The following is a 14,665-nucleotide window of genomic DNA, read 5'->3' on the forward strand; positions in this document are numbered from 1 at the left end:
CATTAACATTAACCAGTAAATGCACTTATCAGTTATGTACATATGCTTCTTGTTATTTCTTCCCTATGTACATTTTACAATGTGTACATGTTCATATCATTTCAAGCAAAAACTACAAGTTCAATGAAATCTTTAAGTTAAGGCGCTGGCAATCTATCTAAATTCACAAAGCCACGGAGACAAACGATTTGGCAGTCATCACAATATATCAACCGGCAAGTGATCTAATTTATATTTAACGATTTTAAGCTGTTCCTGATTCCTTTTTAACAGAAACTGGTGAATTCTTTTCTAAGGAAAACAAATGGGACATATTATAATGCTGATGGTTTACGCAGAATGTCTTTTAAGTTAAATGTCAACAATCTTCGTAATGAATCCATCACTTATCTCTATTTGTAGGTGTTTACACATAAAAAGAACAGGCGATAACACATTAAATCATCATTGTGTTAAAACTATCAAAAACTTCTTAGACCTTATTTAGCTTTTTGTCATTAATCTAGTCAGACTACGAACGCTTACGCACAATACAACTGTTACAGCATTTCTTCATTTACCACCTGGTTCTAGTGTTTTTAAATGTATTTCATAATCCTCAACAATATTCTTTATCATGCAATATACCCAAACATGCCCCAGTCAACTATTTCTAATGCTAAACTTGAGCATGGCACAATCTAATCCCTAGTAACAGCTAAAACTCAACTTACTCGCGAATAAATTGAAGAAAGATTTTTTAATTCGACATCATCAAGAACTAGATTATAGAGTAAATTCGTTGATATACTCGAATATAATATATATCAAATTTATAAAAAAAACTTTGTGTTATTGAAACCTGTCCGAATCACAAGCATAGATGTGTTGGCCACTGAAATTATTCGACATAACTTTGCGCCAGGCAAATGGTTCAGCCAATGAAATCATTCGTTTCATTGGAAAAGCCATGCAAGCACACGATGCTGGCGTTATGGTAATGGAATTGTTAGATTGATTACAGTAAGTATAGTATGAGATAATCTGGTTCCAACTTACATGGATTTGTTGTTTCTGCAATAAATAATTCAACAAGATATAAAAATACTATGTCAAAGTGATGGTTTATGTAAGCGCTTTCAAAAAATTAAAAGAAATAATAATAAAAAAAAAAAAAAAAAAAAAAAAAAAAAAAAATTTTTGTATCTAGTTGTTATACATGTAGAAGTCTTTAGAAGGATGTTTGTGAAAAGCATATCTCTCTATATATAATTTTATGGGAAAATGTCTTAATCATTAGAAACCACTTAAACCATGGTACATTTATAGAGGAAATGAGCTTATTACAAGCTTCCTCATACTGCATAATCAGTATATTCCAGAACTCTGTTACTGGGTTTTACTTCAATATGTATCAATATGTTTCGTTTTATCAACAGGAATAAAAAACTATCTAACAAATTTGGTTATGTATGGAAAACATGCAGCAACTGAATATCAATAACAAACTCATGATACGCCCTTTCGCCCTAGATAACGATGATTTCCCTCACAAGCTGTGTAATAACTATGACATGGACAGCAAATCACGGGGTGCTAAACTGGGAGCAGAATTCGATAATTTTGTAACGACAAACCGTTTTGCAATCATGTCTTAACGACTACTAGTTATTTCAATCATTTTTGTTCAATTTCCTGAATAATTGGTAATGCAATAATAACTCCAACCCTTCTAACAGAAATTTGATTTACAATTAACATTCAATAATTATTTCCTATAGTTCGATGCCTAATGTTTTTCTTTCGTGTCCAAACCCATTAAGAATATCAAACAACGTTGTTTTAGTAAGGCAGTTTCAAGCATTTACTAATTTAGAATATTGGTACAAAACTAACGTGACATACATTTTGGAGTGTTTCTTCAAACTAACTTGCTCAATTAAAAACTCCTTAAAATAAGAACAAAGAATTTCATCTGTCAAATATTGATTATCATTAAAACGTTTTGAAAAGCCAAAGAGGTAATTGATAAATTAAGCCTTTAGACATTGAAAATTAAATACCGCATAAATCTGCAGCACGGATTTAATGATGTTTAATGAATTGAATAACGTTTCTTTATCATTTATGTAACAATGAAAAAAAACCTAATCCTCGATACGATTAATACGGGTAATAGATATCAATAATATGTCAAAGGTCGTTAACAAACAAAGGCAGTCTGAATTCTGATAAAAAAAAAAAATAAGATAAAAATGTGAAGAAAATGTTTAAAAACAATTCATTTCGTGGTCAATTTGATTTGATATATATCATATCAAAGATTAACCCACTGGAAAACGGTATAAGAATGGCTAAAATCAGAGTTGAAGTTTTACTTTATATTTAGTGTCCTTCAAGCCACAGACAAAATGATTTTATTTTCTCAAACAGTCTAAATGATCGTTTTTGAATAGAATATGTAGACAAGCTCAGTTTTCATCAAAGTCATTAAGAGTTACCGCTTCGTTTTATTAAGGTTACTCACTTGAGTGGAGGAATTCGTGGATTTTATAGGTACTATTCATCTTGGCTAAGATGACCTTTTCAACATTTAAGATGTTTAGAGCGAAATACATATCTTCCTTATTATCTCTGTGAGGGTACAACATGTATTACTTAGTTTATCATTTAACCCGTGCGACCCTCTATACTCGATACCATAACGTACATTTGTATACATGTAATTACAATTAATATATTTTCAGCAGTGTGAAACATAGTCGTTTTTACAACTTGCACAAACAAAACTTTGGCTTGGAATACATGTGTATGTTACTCACCGTTTGGGCCAACCAATAGGAAACTTTGGCTTGGAATACATGAGTATGTTACTCACCGTTTGGGCCAACCAATAGGAAACTTTGGCTTGGAATACATGTGTATGTTACTCACCGTTTGCGCCAACCAATAGGAAACTTTCAATTAATCCAAATATACAAAGATATATCTTCATACAGTCCATAGTTCTCTGCAAAAATAGGAAAAATAAATAAATAACTGACTTTAGCGGTCCTTCTCAAGTCCAAATTGTATTACACTGTACAATAGAAAAATTCATTGCACTAATTCATGCTGAAGGATTGATATCCTCGCTTTCTTAGGAAAACTCACGAAGAATTATTTGAGGCAACTAATTTAGAGCGATAAGCTAATTACTCAGACTCGGTCACTGCTTAAATAAAATTTAATCTCCAAAGACAGAATTGCATTCAGACTTTGATTATGCCGCACATGGTACCCTGGTAGCATTGATCAATTCCATTAGGAAAAGAACAGTTTCATTTCTTCCGTTAAGTGTCAAAACGTTTTTTTTAAATCACTATTTTAATATCCCACTGGGAAATGCAAAAATGGAGCCCTTTGGTGTTTTACTCAAATCTAAAAGGTTTACTGGGGTGTAAATTAAAATAAATTCTCTGTGTACCTGGTAACTCTAAGTACATAATTTATCTATTTATATATTTTGCTGAATGCTACACTTCCATGCTCCATCAAGGATAAACGTAAAGCAAGTACCACAACCCTATCTTATTTTTTTCATGTTAGCAAATTACTCTCCAAAATCAATGAAATTAGCAACAATCTTTGCAATTAATTTTAATCTATCAGCGACATCAACAAATAATATTTTTGCCGTGATGTTCCATCGATATGGGATCACAGAAACCGGTAAACTAGATATTTGACAAGAAAGGTTAATTGCTGATTCCAAAGCTAAAAAACATCGCTTAATGGCAATAAAGTTTATAACGCTTGTGAAATCAATTAATTTATTGCATCAATATGTTACTTATTTGATATACAGAGGTTGATTATGTTTTATCTTATTACTTCCACTGTGGTCTTATGTTGATTGTATCCTTTAAAGCCACGAGAGACACAATGAAACAAAATTCGTATTGCGACAGGCATGAAAACGTTTACAAAGCAAAAAACTACAGATGCAGTTATATTAAATTTTGAGCAATGAACGGTGATGACATGACAAAACTCGCAAATTGTTTTTTTTTTCAGTTCTTAATATGATCCACAAATTTGGAACGTTAATTGATGCAAATAAAATTTCGACTACCGTAATATTTTTTCAGCCTTAGGGCGAAAAGTTAACAATGAAACTTGCCATTTTGGGTTTCACTATCCCCATGACTGGAAGTTTTGGCTAATGAGTCACGGCCAATAAAGTAATAAATTCAGATGTGGACGTACAAAAGGAACTTAAACGAATCCCTCTCGGCAGATTTTAAAAACCACCAGAAATTAAACAACCTTGGATGTATTAGTCTACACATGGTCCTATCAGTGGTATATACTGAACAGTCACTATCATATCATATAAATATCAAAAAACACAAATTAACAATGTTGCCTTTTAGATGCTGATTTAATGCAAGTTTTGATTTCGTACAATTGGCAATGTACACGTGTTTCCTTCGTTAATGCATGTAGTTGGAATCAATAGATATGAGAACAAGAATTCTTAGACTTACAATTTACAGTTTTGCCGGTATGAAGAAAGTAAGAATGTTTGTACATTTTACACTTCATTTGGATTTGACCATGGATTACTTTGATCAATTCAGTCCTTAATCGTTTACTACAACCCACCCCTTAATCCGATTTAATAACATTTTGGTTTTACACTAACTTGGGTCAGAAAGTCGTTCAGTCAACAGCGATCTACAACGCAGTGTATCATATTTGTATACCAGTTCGGAAAGTTACAAAAAAAAAACCAACTGTAAAATCAGCTATTTGAAATTAGCAAGAAAACTAACAAGAATAAATAGATATGAAAACTAAATAATAATCAATACAAATAGAACAACAATTTTGTTGTTTGACGTTAGACAATGTAGGGCCAATATGACTGAACTGATAGTAGGCGGATCAAAAAGGGGGGGGGGGGGTTGGCCCGACCCTTCATACTTTATATATATATAAAAACTAGCACTTTTACGTTAAAGCATTGATAAATATTCAGTCGTTTAATAGTTTAATTAACAATCAGACAAGTTTGTTGTTCAGCATTTTATTGGAAACTGAAGTGAACTATTGCATACTTTTTCATACATTTCTTCGGGAAACATTTATGTCTCCTGTTTGGGACCACACTTTTGTAAATCCCTGGATCCGTCATTGAAAAAAAGCCTTTTTTAATCTTTTATCACACTAACTCTATTTATCTATTACATGACACCCACGGGAAAACGTGGGTCGGATAGTGATCGTCTAATTACCGTAGTGTTCCCAATGGTGTCTGTGACATTGTGATATTTATGATAATGTACCAAGATTTAGTAGTTTTGATTGAAGACTTTAACGTGTCATGGAATCCAGGAAACTCAATCAAATATTGTTAAAATAAAAAAAAAAGTGATATTTCTGAGCTTTTCACACATCTAAGCGGTTTATGGCTCATAAACGATTATCACGTGGAGATTCGCTGTCAACAAAAATCTACAATTTCCAATATCAATATTAGTTATTTGATCTGTAATGTTATGAGGTATGACGTGACAATTAAATCCTTTTATTAATAAGGATTTGTGATAAAATTTCATGAAGATCAGAGAAATAATTTTCACTGCAACTATTAGCCTGCTTTTTCGAAGGAATGAAAAATTAGGATCCCACTGTGACCACTGGAAATTTTGATGACAAAAGTGAGAACAAGTGTTCTTGACAAGTATGGTCAGAAAAGGTACATCTATATGAACTTTTTCTGAAATATGACCGAATAATTAAGAGACTGAAATTTTGATCATACAGACGAGGTCTGAGAAAATCCACAAATGAAAGGATGGATTGATTCGGGGTTTGATGGAATAATGACATCATGATACAACTGATGTGTATAGACGGACAAGACAGGCGAAAATATTCGAACACTCCACACTAATGTACATAATGAGCTAGGTTTAATATATCTAACTTTTTTAAACTTTGGTAGCACAAGTAAAAAATGAAATAAATGCTTTTCATCAAACTTAAGTACATGCATGACCTCCGCTTTCGATTGCATTTAACATTCTGATTCTAGATTTTTCAATTTACATTGACTTTTATTTATCATCGGTTATTGGATGGCCCTGGTGGGAGCAATTCTAGAAAGAACATTATGTAATTTACAGAAAACTAAAAAGATCTATATCTACAAAGGGAGTTCAACAAGCTTTTTTTTCTTTTGAAGAAGCGACTCCGTTAGCAGTCGAGTAATTAGCAAAGCGAGAATCACTTTGATTTGAGATCTGAATATGCTAAAATTAAAAACAGATATTTATTATCTCCTTTCTTTGGTTTAATTCACGAGAGACCAGCTAGAACAAAAAGATTTTTTTGTTTCCCTTAATTTGACGTTTTATTTGTTAATATTCACAATTTAGAAATTGACATGAAACACATCACAACAAATTAAACGATTGATCCAAAATTTGTTTAATACTCGTCAAAATTAATTTGGTTTTTGAACTGCATAAGGAAATATAATGTGCTTCCAGGCAAAAATATCTAAGCACAACAGTTGATTATCGATACCAAAGTTCGTATGCTTGTACAGCTATATTCCATTTTGATGTATTCTCAGTCAAAGTTAAAGAAGATGTTTTTGTCAGCTGCAAACTGTATTTCTCTTCTCTTTCTTATCAATTCCTCCCAAAAACAAAAGTAGCCGCTGCATAAAAATTTCCTGTACATAATTAATTCGATCTGTTTTACCATTCTCTTCCATAATGAAAAATTAACACAGATGCTTTCTTCCCATGGAAAAATATTGATGTGAATCACTCTGTAACATTTATTCACAATCTATATGTAGCCTGACAGTCCACAGGGACGGTGCTACACGTAGCCTGACATTCCAAAGGAAGAATGCTACATGTAACCTGACAGTCCAAAGGGAGGGTGCTACATGTAGCCTGACAATCCAAAGGGAGGGAGCTACATGTAGCCTGACAGTCCACAGGAAGGGTGCTACACGTAGCCTGACATTCCAAAAGAAGTGCTACATGTAGCCTGAAAGTCCAAAAGAAGAGTGCTACGTGTAGCCTGACAGTCCAAAGGAAGGGTGCTACATGTAGCCTGACAGTCCAAAGGGAGGGTGCTACATGTATCCTGACATTCCAAAGGGAGGAAAGCTACATGTAGCCGGAAAGTCCAAAAGAAGAGTGCTACTTGTAGCCTGATAGTCCAAAGGGAAGGTGCTACATGTAGCCTGAAAGTCCAAAAGAAGAGTGCTACGTGTAGCCTGACAGTCCAAAGGAAGGGTGCTACATGTAGCCTGACAGTCCAAAGGGAGGGTGCTACATGTATCCTGACAGTCCAACGTGAGGTTGCTACATGTAGCCTGAACGTCCAAAGGGGGATCTACATGTAGCCTGACTGTCAACAGGGAGGGTGCTACACGTAGCCTGAAAGTCCGAAAGAAGAGTGCTACATGTAGCCTGACAGTCCAAAGGGAGGGTGCTACATGTAGCCTGACAGTCCAAAGGAAAAGTGCTACACGTAGCCTGAAAGTCCAAAAGAAGAGTGCTTCATGTAGCCTGAGAGTCAAAAGGAAGAGTGCTACATGTAGCCTGACAGTCTAAGTGAGGGTGCTACATGTAGCCTGACAATCCAAAGGGAGGGTGCTACACGTAGCCTGGCAGTCCAAAGGGAGGGAAGGTACATTGTACATGTAGCCTGACAGTCAAAAGGAAGAGTGCTACATGTAGCCTAACAGTCCAAAGGAATGGTGCTACATGTAGCCTGACAGTCCAAAGGAAGAGTGCTACATGTAGTCTGAAAGTCCAAAAGAAGAGTGCTACATGTAGCCTGAGTCTAAGGGAGGGTGCTACATGTAGCCTGACAGTCCAAAGGGAGGGTGCTACACGTAGCCTGGCAGTCCAAAGGGAGGGAAGGTACATTGTACATGTAGCCTGACAGTCCAACAGGAGTGAGGCTACATGTAGCCTGACAGTTTAAACTAAATGTACTATAACCGATCATTTCTTTGTCCCTTTGAGATCTCGAGATTTCATTCTCTCTCTATGTAAACAAGTGGAAATATTTTGCATGCTGCATTTAAACTTAACGAGAAAACAAGAAGCTCTATGATTTTGCAGATAAACTAAAGGCAGTAAACTTGATGCAAGAATTACGACTGATAATGATGGGTACAATGTGTAAATGACTTTTACAGAGGACTGATAGTAAACAAACGATCGTATGCACTATTACTGTGTAAACCTAACGTAACGGCATGTTTAAATCAGAGAATATAACTTTAAAGGTTTGTTCTTGTTAAAATCATACAAAAATACTTCATTTGTTTCTAAACGCATCTGAAAAAACATAGAAGGGAAAAAAGACCGACGGACACAAAACTTTGAATGTTTTACTACATCAAGGGTCTGACGATAAGCTACCCAAGTCAATGACTATCTACCACTCCTTATAAGTTTTCTTAATACAATATCAGGAATGCATATATTTTTCCTTTGAAAATGAAAGTTTAGGGTTTGAAAGTGAAATATAAATATCAAGCCCATGAAAGCTAAACATACATACAAACAAACATACAAACATACATACATACATAACTACAGTTCTTGAATGGTGTTAACTTCCCACTTACACCATATACCCCCTTTTCCCCACTGAGAATTCCCCAATACCCATTGAATTTTATAATTTTAAATTCTTTCGCATTTACACAGTTATTCTTAATTGATTCTAATATTTTTTCATATCAATAGATACTAAGAAAATAATTTCCCCATTCTGCCCACACAAAGTCCTCACCCCCCATCCCCATTTCCCATATACCATAGAATGTAAAGTTGTCCCAATACAAGTACATACATAAATATACTAACATACATACAAACAGGCATACTATAAAAACTTTAACACTGATAATGATATATGTCTTGTTGAGCAACACTATTAACTATGTGCATGAATTTTATCATTTGGTTGCATTTTAGTAGGAAAATACCGATGATTTTGAATAAGAAAACTGTCCAAAAGCCGTATTAAGTGTATTCTTATTAAAAAGGAGCGTAATATGTACCCGGCTAAAAGGTCAATGTCATGTGACTCTAATTTTGCATATGAAAGCCACGTCCATTAACTCATTCAGTTAAGATACCATTAATTCAAGCCTCTTTTTATTTCGAAGTATTTTTCGACAGTCTTCCTTTGGTCATTTTAATTCAGTGTAAGTGATGCGAATTGATGACCTATTATTTATTCTGTACGTCCTCTTGTAGTAATGAAGAGCTCTCCTTTTAGAACATCTAAGTATCTATCGTAAATGATTGGTAAAATGTCCATTATTCCAAGATTGAGGACATTTTATTCCTAATCAAGTTATTAGTAGAGATGTTCTATAGGTTTTCCTTTTCGAGATGAAGTAAAGGGGACTGTTTCCAAGCTTTAGGAACTTGGCACTTTAATGAATTGTTCCCATCGGAACTATAATACTGGAAGTTCAGTTAATTTCTGTTACAGACGGCTAGATTCGCCAGTATCGAATACAACTATGATCTTATAATGATGTATGATTTAGTACACAACAGAATTACTTGGCACTGTTGAACAAGAGATAAAATCAACGAGTCAGTACGTATTTCTACTTCTTTAGGGTTGATATGTAGCTGGTCGGGGTTATCGATGGAGCAGAATTTCGTTGCTTATGACGAACGAAACACCGGGATACCAAATGTTGTATTTAGTATATTATGTTTTGCATTATCGTGCATGTCCGTCTGTTCTTAATCTTTGGGTAGGGCTTACCTTATATTGTTTTGAGAATGGGTTTATTTCATCTTAAAACTGTTCACGATAAAGTCATTAAACTAACTTCCTGAAATATACGGTATTTCAGTAGAGGAAAAAGAAATTCTTAAAGGTTGCAGTTATGCGATGTCAAGAGATTTTCTATATAATCAACCAAAATGTTCTACTCCGCATAAGGGGTTCCATCTTGGATCTACATGATTTAATGGTGGCTTCTCTTAATGTACTGAATTCGGTTTTCGAGAACAGAGACATATCGGTCAGTCCACTTTTACAATGAAATGGGTTCATGGTAAAAAATGTAAGTTTTGTAAGTACCATTTTTCGCGGCTAAAGTAAATAAAGGCGACTGTTTTGTACAGCGGTACTAAAAAAGAGCTGTTGTTCTGTTTACTATGCCGATTTTTACGGAAGAACGTTAGAATAGTCACTAGTTATTTACCATAAACAGCAGCTGGAAATAAACATTTCTTTAAAAAGTCGATTTGTCAATTTATATAGCAATTTAAAAAAAAACGAACTAATAGCGAGCGCCGCGAAGCGATGTGAGCTCTACCGTTATTAAGTGTACTTTCTAAATTTCCGTTAAGGTTCCCAAATATACTAACGAAAAAAAAAGTCATGTCCCGGAAGTAACAAAAAGTGACTGTCCTTACGGAGAAAATTCATCATTTCCTTCAATCAAACAAATAAAAATATATAGGTTAAGATTACGTTTCAGTAAAAATAAATTCATCTTTTTTGATAGTTTTCAAGTTTTTTTTTCTAATTTGTTTTACTTATTAAAGAAGTGAATGTTATGATTATAAAAACTTCGGGAAACGTGGATGTACGTAGGTGTATCTCCTCTGTTCCGCTGTTGCTGTTGTCAAGAACCTAACCCGCCTCGAAAAAAAAATATAACTCCGATTACATTAGCAAAATCGAGGCATAGCTTTTCTAAGCCAGGAAAGGCAATCATTTTCCTGTTTGGAATTTGCAGCTGTCGTCTGAATTTTGTTTACGTCACATGATAGGTATAAAATATTCCCACCATCCGTGGAGAACTGTAATATTTCCGGTATCTGTACAGATTGACCTGACAGGCCAAAACTGAAATGGATGTTGCTAGAGGTGCTCTTAAGGGATAAAAAATGTAAAAGTATTGCGAAGTGCCGTAAAGTCATTGACCATTTTGAGAGCGAGGGGAAAGGAGGATATGGGGTTGGATTTTTTTTTTTTTTGGGGGGGATGTTCCAGTTATTCATTTATTGAAAAAAAAACTCCCCAAATAATTAACAAGACAGATTTTTAAATAGAAATATTGATTTTGCTTGCTGCTTAAATATAGATAAAAATATTGCACTTGCGAAGTAAAAATTTTCATCCGGGTCGACCATCCCCCTCTTTGTAATGTCCTTTATTATTTTTGCCAGTCTCGCACAGACGGTACATGTATGGTAAAGCTCACGGTGCTCGTTAATTCAGGCAATGCCTACCCCATATTAGACCACCAGACTGATAAATATTCTGTTTCTTCCGTGATTGGTTAAACTAGGTATTGTATTTACCTAGCCGATGGCCCCGAGCTATTTTTTCAAAGCAACTTTCAATAGAAGCAATCGTTTAATACCCATCATATATAAGCATATGATTTGGTGAAATTAAACTGAGTGAACATTTGACTTAAAACTAAAATAAAACACCGTGGGAAATCTTCTTACCTTTTATTTGGAGGTAAATTATATACGTTATTACGACAGTCTTCTTGGTCTACTAAGTCCCAGGTGGATAAAGAGATCGAAGTATACAACGCCGTGTAACGCACCACAATAAGAACTTGCTAAAATAAGTACAGCCTTAGGAAGTTTTTCACCTTCTTTAGTTGGGCACTCTTGACTTGAAATCTCGGAAAAGCTCTAACATTGCACTTTTAAGCATGTCCCATTCCAAAAGAAGTTTCAATTTCCATGATAAAGGAGCTTACAAATTAATGTAGCTTAATTGCGTTGCGTTTCTATTCAGGAAAAATGTGTCAAATTTTAAACTGACAGAGGCCAATTAGCGTAACACGTAGTAACACTGTTTTCAACTTAACTGAACAACAGATATATCCCAAAGAATTCAAAAGAAATCGCATCAATAAATCAACGTTTCCTTTAGAAATTCTTCCACTAGTTAATTAGCTCTCCTAAATATGAATAGAATCCCACCTCAAGCTTTCAGAGTTGTCGGTAGTTCTTTAACTTAATCCAACGATTAACACCGAATTTTCCATTATCCAATAATTCTACAGGCACGAACAGTTTCGACCTGAAAGTGAGAAAAACATTTTATTACAATTATTTCCGAACTTAATGTTTGCTTAAAAAACTGTCAGTGCTAGTTTAAGGATTAATACCAGCTTTATAGGATATCATATTTTTTATACTGATAAAGCTTAATTAATAATTTGTCGCAAAATCCCTTTTTATACAATAAGTTCAATGCCAGTGGCGGGTATCTTGCTAGCTAAATTAGTCAATTTCTGCTTCCACTCTACTATTACAGTAACTAACAATTAAAACTACAGTTACTGGATGACCGCACGATGATTTTACCTTGCGTGTTCTGGTTCTAAATAACTACTAAAGAATTTTAGCATTTCATTGACTTGTTTCGGTCCATACGTTTTATCACCTCCAAAGCCGGTCCAAGACAATATCGGTCCATCTCGCCCCGAGGTCGTGTTGTCTGTCCATCAAAATTACACAATATTTTTAGTGACAATGACATGTTTTTCAAATATTATCGCATTAATTGAAATTCGACAATTGGCGACATATAAAGTTACTTTGGAAAAAATAAAAGTGTAAAAAAACAAATCATGAAAAAAAAGGAAGATGCCTTCAAGATACGCAATGTTTACAAATGATTCATTTCAATTTCTGAAACTGTCACGGATATCCACAAATCCGGTTAGTTTAAATTTTTAAGTGAACAAATATTTTCTTAATTTGCATACGATATCGACACAGTATGTCATGTTCTGTTTTTAATCAATCAACGTATAAACCATTGAAGATTGCACTCAACCATCTTCTATTGATAGATTTTTGCTTTAATCAGATGATTTGTTACCATCCAATTTTTTCTTTAATCAGATGATTTGTTACCATCCAATTTTTTTTATACTAGCAAAAATCGTTAATGGTTCAAAACATGAGTACATCACGTATTTGTAAATGTCTGCTCGATATTTAAACTTCAAGTGAATTTACGGAAGGCTACATGTAACAATTTGATTATGTTATTGGAATTGATTCCCTGTGTTAATTTAGTGATTAACAGTACAGAACAAGGCTGGGGTTGGTCTCCGCCCTTTGTTTCCGATTTTTCTTTTTGTGAAATTTGTGTAAATTCTAAACAAAAATTAGCAAAAGGTAGTCTGCAACCTATTACTTTTATAACCTTTTTTTAATTTCAAGATTCGCACCTGTCTAGAAATAGCTGTAAAAAGGTTTATCTCACGATCAACAGGGATCGAAAATTCATGTAACCCACTAGAATAGTTTCATTATTAGGGTGACCCTGGTTACAAAATTCTCATAGCTAATTAAGGAGGAGGAAACAAATAGCTTGTAAACAAATCATCAATAAACCTGCTATTATGTTTATATAAATTGTAATATTACTACTGTTATTGAAAGAAAAGAGTTCTTTTACTATAGTACATCGAAAAAAAACAACTCCAACCGACCTTTTCGCTTGATTGAATTTCCAAATACAGTATATTTTAACTATACCATTACAATGGTAGCCTGGACCTTATAGCTATTGACTCTAAAACACAATTTTGGTGCGAATCACAATTCCCAAGATAATTATCCAAAAATGCGTTTTTATTTCAGGTGAATGAACAGGTAAAATAGATATTTAGTTATACATGGGTTTTATTCATACGAAACAGCAGGCGCTCGAATGTAACCAATGAAATCTCGTGTGGTAATTCATTCAAGCGTATTGACATTAAATTCCTTCAGTTTGATTTGAACGTAAAATAAACAAACTTATGCAAATTATTAGCTTAAAATGGACTCTCGACTTTGTTTGACAACAAAAGTTGAAATTCCTTGCCTAGAATAAACTCATTTACTTTTGTTGAAGAAAAGAAGCTATATCATCCTATCATAACCAGAAAAGACTATGATTAAGTTCATAGTAAATTGGGTATCGCTAAGATCATTCTGTTCAAAACAAGTATTTTAACTAGAAACACAAAGATATCTTTTGAAGCTTAATCATCTCTGAATTACTTATTTTTCATATCATCAAATCATACGAAAGTTTATTTCAATTTGTAGTTGTTGTATCGTATGTGGACTCAGCACCGACAGATGTAAATAAGTCGTCTCCGAAATGACAGATATAACAAAGTCGTCTCCTAAATGACAGGCCCCGTGCAGGTCCGGATGTTCAAAGAATAGGCCTGCAGCAGCGCTAAGCTTGTCGTAAAAGGCGACTAAATAGTGCTCAGAAACCTAGGCGGGGGCTAGGCGCTCTGCCCACAGATCAACTGGGATATGTGCCCCAGGTGGTAGAATGGGGTACCCCTGGTATGTTACATGCAGGGGTTGTCAGGCTATAACACGGAAAACCTGGCTGCAAACCATAGTGGTGCACCGTGTTGAGAAAGATGTCACGTTCCTCGCACGTTAAAGAACCCTGCTGTGGTATTCCCTAGGAGTAGGAACCTTTGCGCTCCGCCACAGGAGGCTAAATTGCCCGACCTTACCCATCCCTCCCTTTTTCTAGTGGCAATCAAAATTTTTCAACCCTGTTATCGTAGTGTCCCATCCCTTTTTTTCATCCCATCATCATTTCATGTTCATTTTATCATCCATTTCAT

General features: G+C 34.5%; 1 protein-coding gene across 7 annotated transcripts in view; it reads right to left on the reverse strand.

Moving 5' to 3' along the window:
• Nucleotides 1–14,665, reverse strand: part of LOC148626733 (cadherin-99C-like) — a 42,741-nt gene that overhangs the window by 18,222 nt on the left and 9,854 nt on the right. Inside the window, exons 1-4 of one of the 7 annotated variants that reach the window (XM_088570998.1) lie at nucleotides 13,517–13,663; nucleotides 11,502–12,090; nucleotides 2,914–2,989; nucleotides 1,039–1,053 (exon numbers count right to left, since the gene is read on the reverse strand). In XM_088570998.1, coding sequence (XP_088427124.1) covers nucleotides 1,039–1,053; nucleotides 2,914–2,983 — 85 coding nt within the window. In that variant the 5' untranslated portion in view covers nucleotides 2,984–2,989; nucleotides 11,502–12,090; nucleotides 13,517–13,663. Of the gene's footprint in view, nucleotides 1–1,038; nucleotides 1,054–2,913; nucleotides 2,990–11,501; nucleotides 12,091–12,377; nucleotides 12,532–13,516; nucleotides 13,664–14,665 lie in introns of those variants that run through there. The other 6 variants (XM_088571001.1, XM_088570999.1, XM_088571000.1 and 3 more) reach the window with 6 other exon arrangements.

The sequence above is a fragment of the Perna viridis genome, chromosome 2, assembly GCF_037379345.1.
Source record: "Perna viridis isolate PV_CMFRI_1.1 ecotype Kerala chromosome 2, ASM3737934v1, whole genome shotgun sequence".
Classification (NCBI taxonomy): domain Eukaryota; kingdom Metazoa; phylum Mollusca; class Bivalvia; order Mytilida; family Mytilidae; genus Perna; species Perna viridis.